Source organism: Branchiostoma belcheri, unplaced genomic scaffold (assembly GCF_001625305.1).
Source record: "Branchiostoma belcheri isolate BF01 breed outbred unplaced genomic scaffold, Haploidv18h27 scaffold59, whole genome shotgun sequence".
Classification (NCBI taxonomy): domain Eukaryota; kingdom Metazoa; phylum Chordata; class Leptocardii; order Amphioxiformes; family Branchiostomatidae; genus Branchiostoma; species Branchiostoma belcheri.
In genome coordinates this window covers 1,105,140-1,118,703 of record NW_017804231.1, presented here as the reverse complement: position 1 = coordinate 1,118,703, position 13,564 = coordinate 1,105,140, and the positions used below count along the sequence as shown (strand labels likewise).

General features: G+C 39.9%; 1 protein-coding gene across 1 annotated transcript; it reads left to right on the top strand.

Annotated features, from left to right (window-relative positions):
- The first annotated feature begins 216 nt into the window (after positions 1 to 216).
- LOC109482068 (meckelin-like) lies at positions 217 to 12,981 on the top strand. The gene is given in 28 exon segments (XM_019784729.1): positions 217 to 455; positions 994 to 1,089; positions 1,890 to 1,969; positions 2,160 to 2,222; positions 2,523 to 2,588; positions 2,779 to 2,957; positions 3,292 to 3,400; positions 4,674 to 4,760; positions 4,932 to 4,997; positions 5,129 to 5,195; positions 5,371 to 5,454; positions 5,648 to 5,768; positions 6,070 to 6,178; positions 6,490 to 6,546; positions 6,765 to 6,866; positions 7,282 to 7,380; positions 7,598 to 7,684; positions 7,893 to 8,063; positions 8,349 to 8,405; positions 8,747 to 8,887; positions 9,167 to 9,247; positions 9,759 to 9,875; positions 10,237 to 10,350; positions 10,539 to 10,578; positions 10,688 to 10,785; positions 11,079 to 11,181; positions 11,628 to 11,770; positions 12,149 to 12,981. Coding segments are annotated over 28 exon segments (2,808 nt in total). The 5' UTR covers positions 217 to 265; the 3' UTR covers positions 12,230 to 12,981.
- The last annotated feature ends 583 nt before the right edge of the window (positions 12,982 to 13,564 follow it).

The following is a 13,564-nucleotide window of genomic DNA, read 5'->3' as shown; positions in this document are numbered from 1 at the left end:
CTGATGAAGTCACCTCAAGCGATTTATACATCCCTGGATAGTCTATTTAGTAGACAGGGTAGAAAACGTTTAGTGTAAACATTAGTTTATTCTTTATTCATGCAATTATATGCAAATAAAGCATAGAACTTATTGAATCATATTATCTTTAGTTATTAGTCATGATGTATAAAGTGTTTTTAATCTAAAGGTGCTTCAACGTAACTAACACGAGGACTGCCACCCCCTACCTTGTAGTGGGAATGTACCAAGTGCAAATTCCGGAATGACCAAAATGGCGCCGAGAACAAAAATATTATCGTTACTTCTCTTGCTGAATTTCTACGTCGCTGCAGCCCAGTTTTCCATCAATTACGCGGCAACCGATTCCTGCCAGAGGCCCACAGAGTTCTATAATTTTGCTAGCCTCGGTTGTGACACCTGTACTGGCGCCGACTCCCAGACAAGCACCGGCGGTGAGGGGCGAACTAACGCCGTTTGTTGTTTTATTACAGTGACAGTAAAGTTACAGTGATATAAAATGTATGCGGTTCAATCAAGAACTTTTACTTTTGCCCATTAAATTTAGCAATCTGTTTGGAGCATAATCAGTCTACACAAGTGTGTTACTGTTTGTGTCAGGTACACTTGTATGATGATGTTTGTTTCTTAATAAGAATTGATCATAAAAATGCCAGGTTGGTCTGATCAAAAGCAAACCAAAACACATTTTTCCAGGCTTCTCCTGTGCCTGCCAAGCTGGATTTGAACTGACTGCAGACATTGGCAGCTCCCAGGTCACATGTGCAGCATGCACAGCTCCTACAACTGTGAGTACTTTCTTTCTTTCTTTATAACGTGTACATGTACTAGTACTAGCTCAATACTAAGTTAGTTCTGTCATAGGCTTGTTAAAGCTGAGGCAAATGTACATGTATAAAGAAAAAAACAAAGGGATGGACTGATAGTAGAAAGTGGTGTCCTGTGTAATGATCAGTGTCCTGTTGTTGACAGGTGACATCAGCGGATGGCTGGGCGTGTGTCTCCTGTGGTACAGGTACGGCACTGGACCCTGTCACAGGCAGGTGTAACCCCTGTCCTGCCGGCCAAATCGCAGGTATTACTAGTACACATCTTCTTGGTCTTGTAACCATCCCTTAACGTAACACACCAGCTTCGCGTGCACGTGGTGCGGTGGAAGCTGGCTATATTACACCAATCCACTTGTTACACCTAGCCTTTGAACATCTAACTCTAAACATTGTTTAAAGCTATCTAGTGATGATGCCCCTTCTGTACTTGGTGGCTGTGAGTTCCACTGTACTAGTACTTGTACTTGGCAACACCCCTCCATTGGGATAAAGTCTCCAGCACTCTGGTAAAATGTGCAGAATTGTAGCTGCTCAGCAGTAATAACTGAGCAAAACAAACAAACAAACAAACAAACAAACAAACCAACAAAAAGTTGACAATTTAAACTATAGATGCCTGATTGGACTGTCTTGACTTGTCTCCTAGTTGAGCGCACCACAAATGGGTCCCAGACCGGCCAGCGGGACTGTGTGGCGTGTGAAGGGGATACTGTGCCAAATGCAGCAGGAGACAGGTATGCATGCTACATTTACATAACTATAATACACTAGCCTACATTTATACATGTACATCCTAATGTCTGCCTGGTTGTAAAGGACTATGTTTACATGAAAGCAGTATCATTGTTACCATACTTATACTATAAGATATAGACATGTTACCATACTTATACTATAAGATATAGTTTTAACATTTGAAAATGTTGATAAAAAGATAACAATATCTTGCACAATAGTAAAATGTAAATTGGCAGTGTTTGATTTTTTAATATGTGTTGTAAATATGTTACTTTAACTGCTTTGCCATCTCTGTTTTACATTGTAGATGTGTCCGCTGCCACCAAAGCTTTATTGATGTCAGCGGTGGGACCTGTAATTGTCCTGATCCCAACCAAGTGGTGAGACAGTCTTTACGCTTGCCTTGATATAGTAGTATACTAGTACTCTGGTGGTGCTGGTACATGTAATACAAAAGCTGTGTGTGTGGTTTTACTTTTTTTTGATAGAAAACTGTAGCCTCTGAACAGGTTGGTTGTATATGATTGTAATGCACAGATAAAGCAGGGGAACTTTTATTCTTTTTTTCAGCATGGTGGAATTTGTTTCACAGATGCACAGATTGGTGTGAGTCAAAACCTGGACTTCACTTGGGTGAGTGTAAAATCCAATAAACATTTCAAATACATTTGTACATTTCTTTTAAAATCCTCATCAATAAGATGTACATGTATGTACTGGTATACAGAATACAAAGAACTATCATTCTATAGGAAAAGATGAATACTCAGTTCAACTACTGATCCTCTTTGGGTCTTTTTTCTTGGCTACCTACCTGTACTTGTGATAATGTACTACAACATGCTAACACTGATTACTTGGGAAAGTAAAGTAAAACAGTACTTACTTGCTCCTGGTGTAGAACAGTGTATAAAACTATTATTTGTTCCGCAGGATGGTGACAACAAGCTATCGTATTACATTGAGGAATATCTCCTAGCAGCGTCTCTGGGCTGTACGGTAAGGACATGTTTTAGATTTCTTATTCACTTTCACATGTATAAACTAAGAATTTTTTTATTCTGACATCTCGGTAGTCATGATGATCAGTTCAGTTTTATTGTTTAGATGGCACGGGATTTGAAAGTTTTAAATGAATGTGAGTGTGACTGTACTTCAATGAACGTGTTTGATCTTTGACCTTTCCCAGCCTGCCGCTGGTGCCCAGGTTACCCAGCGTAACCTGACGGCCTGCCAGTTGCTAGGCAACCTGTGTGTGCTCCGCCTCTACAACCGGCAAAACGATGGAACCAACCAGGAGGACGGCTGTACGCTACTTCAGACACTGAGTGACGACAATAATGACAATGTTGGCACTGTACAAGACTGGTAAACACACTTCCAATGTTGTTTTGAAGCCTTTTGTAAGGCTGTGCGTTGATTAGTACACAGCTATTACTGGTGTAGTATACACCAGTTGTAGCTTGAGCAACTGCAAGTACAAGCTATATAAGACCAAAGTGATTTGATTTACTCATACTGGGATGGACACTCACAAGTGTACATTTCCACCTGAGTCCTGAGTTGAGTGAGGAAATTCAGCACAGCTCTGACTCTATGAGTCTAATAAGTCCACTGATGCATCTACAGCTACACGCAGTTGCTGTGGTTTTGATATCGTTCTAAATGTAAAAGAGACTTTGCCTGTGTTTCTGACCTGCAGGAAAGTGGCCATGCCATGGCTGTATTACGATCACCAGCTGAATGACGTGTCAGAGATCCTGTCCGACACAGAAATCACCACCAAGTTCACCTTCAGTGCAGCATCCCAGGTAACATTGAGACTACTACTGTACATGGTAACATTTCCTACTTAATGTTATAAATTGCTGTAATTTGAATGGAGAACTCATTATCATGGCAAATAAAGGCATTATACAATGTATGTCATTTTATGTTTTTTAGCCATAGTTTATTATGAAGAACTTGAAGAAGAACATTTTTAGATTTGTGGAAAAGAAATGAGCCTAAAAGTTCAATATGTAAGGACCCTTTATCTATTTATGTTTATAATGATGTTTTTACCCCTAGATATGAAGGAATGTGATATTTACATAATTATACATTGTACTAGTAAGCCATGACATTGTATCATATTGTCATCATGTGCATTAACAGAGTTTTCCCCTTTTTTCTGCCCTCTTGGCTTACAGCTGGCCAAAATACTGGGAGGACAATTTGTACTGTATCTTCTTCTTCTTCTCTTGTTCAGTAGTTTGTAGTTGTCCTTGATGTTTCTCTTGTCTGAAAACTTACCTCATATTCAAATGCTATGTTACTTTTCTACCTGGAACTTTATCTCGTAAAAGCTTAGACTGATAAAAATGCTCTCGATTGTCAAAAAATATCTCGTATCCTTACACCACTGAATTTACAAAATGTTTTCTTACATGCCTAAAAAAGTTAATCCATTTGTAAGAAGTTTTAACCACCATTGCTTATTTTCTACTTTTAGGACCTATTTTTTTTACAAATATTTTAAAGCGTTACTGTGGCCTTTGCAATAGACTACAAAAATCACATAAAATTGTCTTTAGATACTAAGTACCTGAAAACAGATATTTGACACAAAACACGTCCATGATTTGCACAAATCGTTTATATATGTTCTTCACCTTGCAACTCACTGTTCTTTGTTCAGTACACTTACACTGTTTTCTTTTTTTTTCTACGGTGTTAAAATACAAGATTGTAGGCAGCAGGAATTTGTACCAGAAAACCTTAGGGATCTGATCATTTCTTTAAAAATTCCCTAGTCAATTTTTATATTGTCTAACATTAAATACACATAGGCAAGGAGTTGTAAAATTCCTGCTCCCTCCATAATGTTTATTTTGATAGGTTTAACAAGTTTTCACATTGCCTCTGAATGCTTGGGACAAGTTCCTTATTACTTGTTCATAAACTAAGCTTGTTTATAATGTAAGGCATGGAATATGTATATATTTAGTCTATCCAGGACTCTTGTGCCTCTGTTGCTAGTACATCTAATAATGGTTAGAAAAAATTCCTTGATTATCTAACTGTTTTCTGTTATCTTCCCAGTCATCCAAGCTGGACCTTGTTGTAGCAGCCTACAGTCTGAATGGGGATTTTTTGGGAATCCAAGATGTTACAGGTGGTCTCTTACAGGTGAGACATCTTGGTATACATGTAGTGTGTTAACACATAGCATCACAGCCTCTACGCTGGATGGCTTGAATTGTGCTACTGTAAGTTCTAATGTTATCAGTAATAGGCTCAAATTTGGAAGTTCTGCTACAGTGTTTAGTATGCTTGTGTTTTTTGTTTTTTTACCTACAGCTGTGTAAGGATAGCACCACCAGACTAGATGCTGCCTACACCTTTGGAACAACCTACTCACAGAGCGTAAGTCCCTTAGGATGTATTTTCTCATGGTATTCTCTTTTTGTGAGATTCTCTTTCTGTAAAAAACCTGAAGCTTGTAAAGTGTTTGTAATGTATGTATACAAAGCCCGACCTCCCCCTTTCCTCCACAGTGCCGACTGAACGTCCAAGACTTCTGGAACAACACAGACTACCAGCAGATGGTGTTCTACGACATGTGTATCCTTTATCAAGCTAGAGAATGTTAATCTATAAGAAGTAATGAATTAAAACATCAGGACAAATCAGGTATGAAGACAATGATACGGTACTGATCAGTAATCTTTTACTGATGTACCTCCCTGACCTAACCGTATGGTCAGAGTTGGCCTTTGAACCTTGACTGTTGACCCAGATTACCGTTATCCAGATGACAGCACCCTGTATGCCATCCCTGTCCTCATCACCAATGTCCAGTACAGTAATACGGACAACTCTGGTAAGTAGCACTGGCAAGGAAATGTTTTCACAAGATCAGTGACCAGGTGGGGTTCGGACCCGGGACCTCTTGGTTCCGGGTCGAAGATGCTACCGCTATGTCACACGACCTAGTTGACAGTTTATGACTTGGTACTCATGGTTGGACTCATCGGACTAAACCAGTTGTACTCAGTGTGAAATTCTTACCGTAGGCAGTGACCGTACCAAGTGGCAGTTGGTGCGGAGGTTCTTCCTAGTGGACCCCATCGGTGCAAAGTTAGCAGCTGACGGAGACCCTCAGGTGGTCAGATATGCCAGCAGTTTCTCCATCGGGTAATTTTCCATTCTTTTAAAGATCAGAACTCAATATACATTGTAGCATTGATGATGGTGTCTTTGCCTAGTGTAAGCATCTGAAATTCACAAAAGAAAACTGTTTTGAAAAAAAGTTTCGAAGAAGTATCCTGCAAAATGTAAATATCAATACTGTAAACAAAAGTCCACAAACGTAAAGGTCTGGTAGACATCATAAATTGCAACTTCAACACTGGCTTTGAAGCCCTGTTACGGGACCCTTCCATATAAAATGTACCAATGTCATAACAGTCATATAATACTATGTGTTATTTTTCAGTGTACAGCTCCGATCAGGGAACAGAGAAGGAGAGATCTACCCACCCCTGGTCAGGATTACCTACTCTGAAGCCTCCCTGGATGACTACAATGCTAATGCCCAAGCCACAGTAAGTTTCCAGTGTACAGTATATATACTAAAGCCATGTCTACATTGTGGATGATTCTGCTAATGTGATTTTTTTGGCGATACCTTAGGACTAGAGGCTTTTTTTTCCATTTATGCCTGTGACCCATTTTAAACAGGGCAATTTTTTTGTGAAAAATGCCTTATTTTCGTATTTCTCTGAAGTTAGGCCTTGCATTAAGAAAGTGATTACACTTAGATTTTACCATGTCAAGAACCATGTTGGGCTAATGTTGCTTTGGTGCAGAGGTAGAATCACTCCGATTTGATGTTTTAATCTGTTCACCTCTTCAGGTTACCTTCAGTGTGAACTATCAGATGAGCACAGCCACCTATGAACAGGATGTACAGGTATGTTATGAAAGTATGATGAACTTTTACAAGGTTAACTTTATATATTGTATATGAAAGTGCACAGTTGATTCGAGTGGTGTCAAATGGACAAGTGGCTAGACAGAACACGAGATCAAGAGGTCACAGGTTGGATTCCTTGCATTCCTGGCTGGACATTGCGTTCTTGGGAGAGGCACTTATAATGACTTTCCTCACTCCACCCAATATTGTTCCAGATTGCCATTGGTGTGCTGAGTGCACTGGCCATTCTGTGGGCCCTCTTCGTGTCGACCTCCAGTTGGCGACGGAGAATCGGGGCACAGATTGTGGACTGTACGGTAAGGACGTGTGTGTGGATTTTCACTTTTGAAATTACACAGGAATCCATTTGGAGAAGGAATTAAACTGATACTCACGATGAAATTGTGCTATGAGAAGCTTTCAGGTGGCATCCGCCATCTTTCTTCAGCTCATAAGAGGGGTCACGTGACCTAGGTGTCAAAGGTCACCCAGGTCACGTGACTGGACGAGGGAGTTGTAGACTGGTGGGAGCCTGTGGCGTCCTTGGTCACGGTTGAGGGACGGGGAGCGGGACCCGATGTGCACAGCTTCCTTGACGCCTCGTTCAAACCATCTACTTTCGCGGTCTAGAATCACACAGGAATCCTTAATATGAAATGTCATGATATGTCAGTGTCAGAAGAAAGCTTAAGTAAGGAATGCTGATGTGAATTTTCTGTGTTTTACTTGCAGTCCTTCCTGAAGTTCTTCCTGTTCATGTTCGGACCCCTGGGAAATGCCTTCTTCCTTGTAGCCATGGGAGCTGCACTCTCCTGGCTGTTGTTCTTTAAGGTAAAAGTGATAAATAAAATTGTTCAATGGTCTTAAATCTTGAATGGCTGAGATCCATATTGATTAGCAATTTCTTTCTCTGGTGTTGAAAATATGGCATGAAAATTTTGTATTTCATCTTCCATGACTGGAATTTATTAGCTTTGTTTTAGCCCTGGACAAAGACGTTATTGATTGAATGTCATCTATATATAAGTTTTTCCTTCTTCCTACGCAGAGACAAGACCAGGTGTACTTGCTGCTTCCCACACCTGCACAGGAGCAAACTTTCATCATCTACCTGTCTGTGGCATGTGGCCTCAAGGTAATAAAGCCATCCTCAACTGACATGATGCATATTGTTTTTTCAAGTAGCTACAAGTGCAACATGGTATCTTGTTACAGCTTGTGTTTTGTTGTCAAGCACACCAGGTCACCCCTACTCTTCTCAATAAGTGTGTTCGGTTCTTTTATGTTCAGAGGTTTGGCACTTGAGGCTAAACTGTGGCTGATCTGTTTTTCGGTTACCACAGTGTCTGGAGATGATGCACTTTCTCTTCACCCAAATGACCATCGACATCTTTTTCATCGACTGGGAGCGGCCGCGTGGGAAGTCTGCGGACGTGGAAGGTGGGAACGGGAAGACACAGTCCGTCAGCATGTGGAGAACGTACTTTGTGGCCAACGAGTGGAATGAGATCCAGGTGTGCTTTTACATTGATCAGTGGTTTCTATATGTCTTTTGTATTTTAAATACACCATGTACATGTAAATTAGTTATGTAAACCTGGCAAAAATCTTTAAACAAGGTGAAAATTGCTACCAACAACTTCTGTTACAAATGATAGTTTTGTTATCATTTTGATAAATCTTTTGTACGTTTTCACTGAGACCAGGAATTATGTTCGGACTTCAGCCTTGTTAAATGATTGTCTGGGTACCCAGGGTAGTATATGAAATTGACTGGTTGACTTTGTACTGTATTGCAGACCACCAGGAAAAGTAACACCGTCTTCCAGCTGTTTGCTGTGCTGCTCTTCATGAATGTAAGCTGATACTACAGTCACATTTCCTAACCAATGCCCAGCCGAATGCCAGGGTAGTTCATAGGCTGTTTGTTCATACGTTTGTAATAGGCAGTTCCTTTTGTACCTGTCAGGTTCACTATGTGTTGACCATGTTCCCAGCTGCTGTCTGTACAATGTACGTTTTGTATTTCATGTGCATGTGTATGATACTATTATGGCATAACAGAAATGTGATCTTCGAACAAAAGCTCATCTAGCGACTGTAGTTGTAGAGTTTAAGCTTAGTCCTGATGAAGAGATATTTTTTCCTAGGCCTAAGCTTAAACTCTACAACTAAGAAATGTCATCTCTTGCACCAGGTGGTTGGGTTTGAGAACCTGACGACGACCGACCCGCGAGCGTACCTGGTGATCGACAGTGAGCAGTACGTGGGAGGGTACAGTAAGCTGCTCAGGTTCGGCATGATGTCCACTGTCTACCTGGTGGTGGCTATCGTACAGGTAAGGACTGAAATGCCTGAGGTTTTTTTCCATTGATGTATCAATAGTGTTACAACTTAGTCAGAGACAAGCTGTGGGGTTGTGTGGCATAACGGCAGTGTTCGGCTCAGAACCAAGAGGCCTCGGGTTTCAAGGCTGCCATGTCACCATGTGCCCTGGGGAAAGGCACTTTACACAACTTTCCTCACTCCACTCAGGTGAAAATAAGAACCTAGCTCTGGTTAGTGACATCCCTATGATGGGCACAGGCATATCATGTTCTCTCTTTTTCTTCCACAGTGGCTTTTCTTCACCTTCTTCTACGAGCGTTTTGTTGAGGACAAGCTGGGACAGTTTGTGGACCTCTGCTCCATGGCAAATGTAAGTGTCTCTGGATTCTCATATTTTTTACTATGTTATTAAAACTTAACACACAATGATTAAGCTCACCGGAAGCTTTTGCAGCAGAATCTGTCACCTTGTTAACTGGGCTGAATTTTTCTTGCCCTTTGGCAGGGCTTTAGTCAGCTCAAAATTTTTTAATGTCAGCCTATATCTAGGATTGAAGAGAGAGTGCTCCCAATCTAGGAGGGTCCAGGGGCAAATTTTGGATTTTCAAGCCTTTAAAGATGCAATTTTCCACATTTTGAGAGGCTAAACATGGGATTGAGAGTGGTTGTTAGTGTCCTTTGGATGTTTTTAGATTTTTTTACCCACCATTTTTGTTAACTGTATCCATCATCATGGTTGACGGGTTTAAAAATTTTTCCATCACACACCACAAGTTCAAGAAAAACGAGTGCTGCCTGGAGCCCTGGTACAGCTGCGTGTTTTTTGCTAGTAGAAAAGTGGTTTTGTATAGACTTTGCTAACTTGTGTTCTCCATGTCCAGGTAAGTGTGTTCATCATGGCTAACACCCACTTTGGGTACTACATCCACGGGCGCTCCGTCCACGGTCAGGCCGACACTGGCATACAGGAGATGTATGAGATGATAGTCAGAGAAGAGGTGAGACGGAAAAGCCACTTGTCAACTTGTCTAAATATTTTCTTGAATTATTTATTACTAATGGGTATGACAGATAAGTGTACTATGCACAGTGTAGACAAGATAATGTACAAAGTATAGTCAAACCTGTACATGAGAACTGTATTGAAAATGTAACCACTTTTTGTTGGTGACCCTGCAATAATTTTTCCAATATTAATTGACACATTAAGAATTCTGTCTATAATGCCCACCTGTCCTCTGTAGACCAGACTGTATTGATCCCATGTCTGGTGTTCCTGGGCAGGTTTGACTAGGTTTCTAGGCTGATGATACTATAGAAAATGTACTTACTGCAAATTTTGTCTGCCCTCCCCCCCAGGAGAACAGATGTGGCCAGCGTGGCCTGCTCCCCAACACAGATAATCAGACCTTTGAGATGTCCCTTCCACACAAGCTCAGGGACCAGTATGACAGTATTATCAGGCCCCTGCAGGTAAAACAAATATGCCTTAGTTTTGGTAAAGTACGAGTAAGCTATTTTGTAATACAGAACCCGTCAAAGACTGTGACATTATATTTCATCAATTTTTCCCAATTCATTGAGGTGATGTTTTATAAAATACTGATAAATACTTTTGTCCCTGCACATGTTTTAACCCTTACCACTCATTTGTCTAACAGCAACAAGCTGCAGCAGCCAGGGGTCAAAACAGACAAAGAGGTAAAATCAACTTGTGAAAAGTCTTATCTTTTTCCTTCAACTGTATATCTATAGAACTGATCCATCTACCGTTGTCTACATGTACTAAACAATGACCTCTGACCCCCAGCTGGAGGAGGAAACACCACCAGTACAGGGGTGGACATTAACCAACAGGTGGATGCCTACAAGAAACTCAACAAATACCTGGCTGCCTTCATCGACCATGTAAGATTCCACACCCTTTTCCTTTCTTTTACTGCCTAACTGTTCTTGTTTTAAGACGTTTTGCTTGCTTGCACAAAAAAAACAAATTATGATTATGTATTAGCTAATGTTTGTACAATGTACAAATGTTGTGAAGTGATTGGTCATTAATTATCCTGATGAAGGCGACAGTGGTCGCTAAAAATTTGATCCCTGTACAATGGTGTGTTGGAATAAAGTTGAACCTTTTACAATGTACAAATGTATTTGAGAAAGCTTTTATCACTGGATATTGGATTGTTCTTTCTCCCCAGTCCCGTCCAGACATTGACTACATCGTGAAAGATAAGATGTTCCTTGAGAGGCTACTGGATATGGAGTTCCTGGAGACCACAGACAAGGGACACTTCTACAATGGTGAGGATACAGGAGTACTGTCTCTGCAAATGCATTCCATGTAAAACTAGACAAACTTAAATTTTTGTCTAGAAGTGTGCACCTTACCATTGCCTCCTGTTATTACAGTTACTGTAACCTCACCTCACCGGTCCCATAGCAGTCTGTCCTGCCGTCGGGGCAACTTTTGGGCTGAAAAATAAAATTTACTTCCAATAAATATTGTTTTGCTAGTCCACCGTCTCTGTTTAATGATAGCTGGAGTGCCCTGATATACATGATCACCTTTATACCTTTTAAAAAATAGTCCTGTTCAATGTCCAGTATTCTGACTTTGTCCTGAAACGGTATGGTCTAGTGATGGTAGATGTGTAGAGAGACTTCCGATGACAACAAGCTACGGCATTTACGTTCAAGAAATCTGGTTGTTCTGTCTCACCAATGTGAATGTCTTTCTGTTAATCTAGATGACGGCCATTCCTTCGATGCTGTGCTGTTCTATGGAAATGAGATGGTCCTGTTGACCTTTGAACTGGTGGTGTTCAGCGTGGTGGATCTGATTGGACAGAGCTATGTCCTGGACGCTGTCATCACCTACCTCATTTCTCGGGTAACGGCAATTTTGTTTCTGACTTTTTCCATGTATTAATATTGCTATTCTTATAGTTCAGTGTCATGTATTGATACTGTATTTTTAATGAGCAGTTGGTATATGGCCATGGGGTTGGGAAGTCAGAATTCAGAAAAGCGCAATCAGGATATTGTGAATAGGTTAATGAACAGGATTCAAAGTACAATTTACAAGAATATCTACTTGGTTCCTAAAGCCTAAGAAAATTAATGTTGTGTAGGGTTAGTTGAGTGAAAAGAAACATAACATTTTTTCCTCGGCCTAAACAACCATTACAGTTCTTTGGAAACTTATATGATGATGTTAGTACATCTCCAAATTTGAGAAATAAATGGAAAATTTCCTTTGCATTTCCAGTTCATTTCCAACCTACGAGACAGCGGTGGCAGGAAGAACCTGGCCAACAAGACCCTGGTGGACAAACGCTTCTTGATCTAGAACATTTCAGCCAGCCAGAGCTAGTCAGACAATGGACATTGTGTTTGTAAAGTTGCACTAGACAACAGGCATTGTGTTTGAAAAGCTGCACCTGCACACTTGGTACATTCCAGTGAGAAATGTAGTGTATACAGGACTAAATGTACAGTTTTGTAGTGTTCCTTCTTGACTTTCCAAGGATAGTGTTGTGTATATAAGGTGTTGTATCTTCAAGTTGCATTATCTTCAAAGGGTTGAGAAGTGTTTTTTTTAGTGAAAATACCTAGATATGTTAAACTTTGTTGTGATAAGAATAAAATGTATATTGGCACACAAAAAGATATATTTTAGAAAAGACTTCACATGCTTTTGCATTGTACATTTTCCATTGACTTCTCTCGTTTTACCTCTCTTCTCATTTCAATGGTTGGTACATACATTTTCTCTTAATAGACTATAGTATGTATTTGTAAATGTTGGGATTTTCTCAATACTTTATCTGTCTTCAAATGATAAGAATTTAGCACTATATGAAATTAGAAATACTCAAAATGTCAGTTGTGAAACTATTGTTTCCTGAGAGGGTCTGTTTGTATATTTTTGAGTGATATTGACATGACAAGTCAAAAATGTATATTTTCTTATAAGCGTAGTGAGGCCAGAAGCAAGGTTCTGGCATTCCGTCACATATGCTGACAAATATTTCTCAAAAGATGTGTTGCTAAGATGTGTTGAATTAAAAATTCAAATTCACCAGACAATTCAAAATGTACTACAATGTAGTATGTGTCAAAAACTCTAGCCTCTACCAGGCATCTGGCAAACTGTACTCAAAATGTACTTGTTATCTCTCTCTATTTGGCCAATTTCTACTCTTTCCAGCTCCCGTCCAAAGCCTGGTAGAGGCTACAAAAACTCCTCAAAGTAGTTATAATGTTAAAAGTGCACTTAACAGTTAGACATAATATTGACTTCTCTGCGAGCTGAAATATAGTTGTGATCTTTTCTCAGGTTATTGCAAGCTTCTCTCAACAATTCCAAGTTTGGCCATGACATTTTCACTTATAAAATAGATGAAGAGTTAGCAAGTGTTAAAGTTGTCCAAAAATTGACGTTTTTACAGGAATACGGCATGTTGGTAAGAATGTTTTGAGTGTTGTATGAGTACAAAAATGGGGTGGTTAGAGTTGTTTTGAACAATCATGTCATTGTTTTAGAAAAATTAGAGAATTTTGGTCAGAACCACAGTTGCAACAAAAGAGCTGTTGTAGATATTTGTCAGTTAAATATTTTTGTGTCAAGAATTAACTACACAGACAAAATGTAAGCACACTTAAAGATTTGTTTCTGCCAATA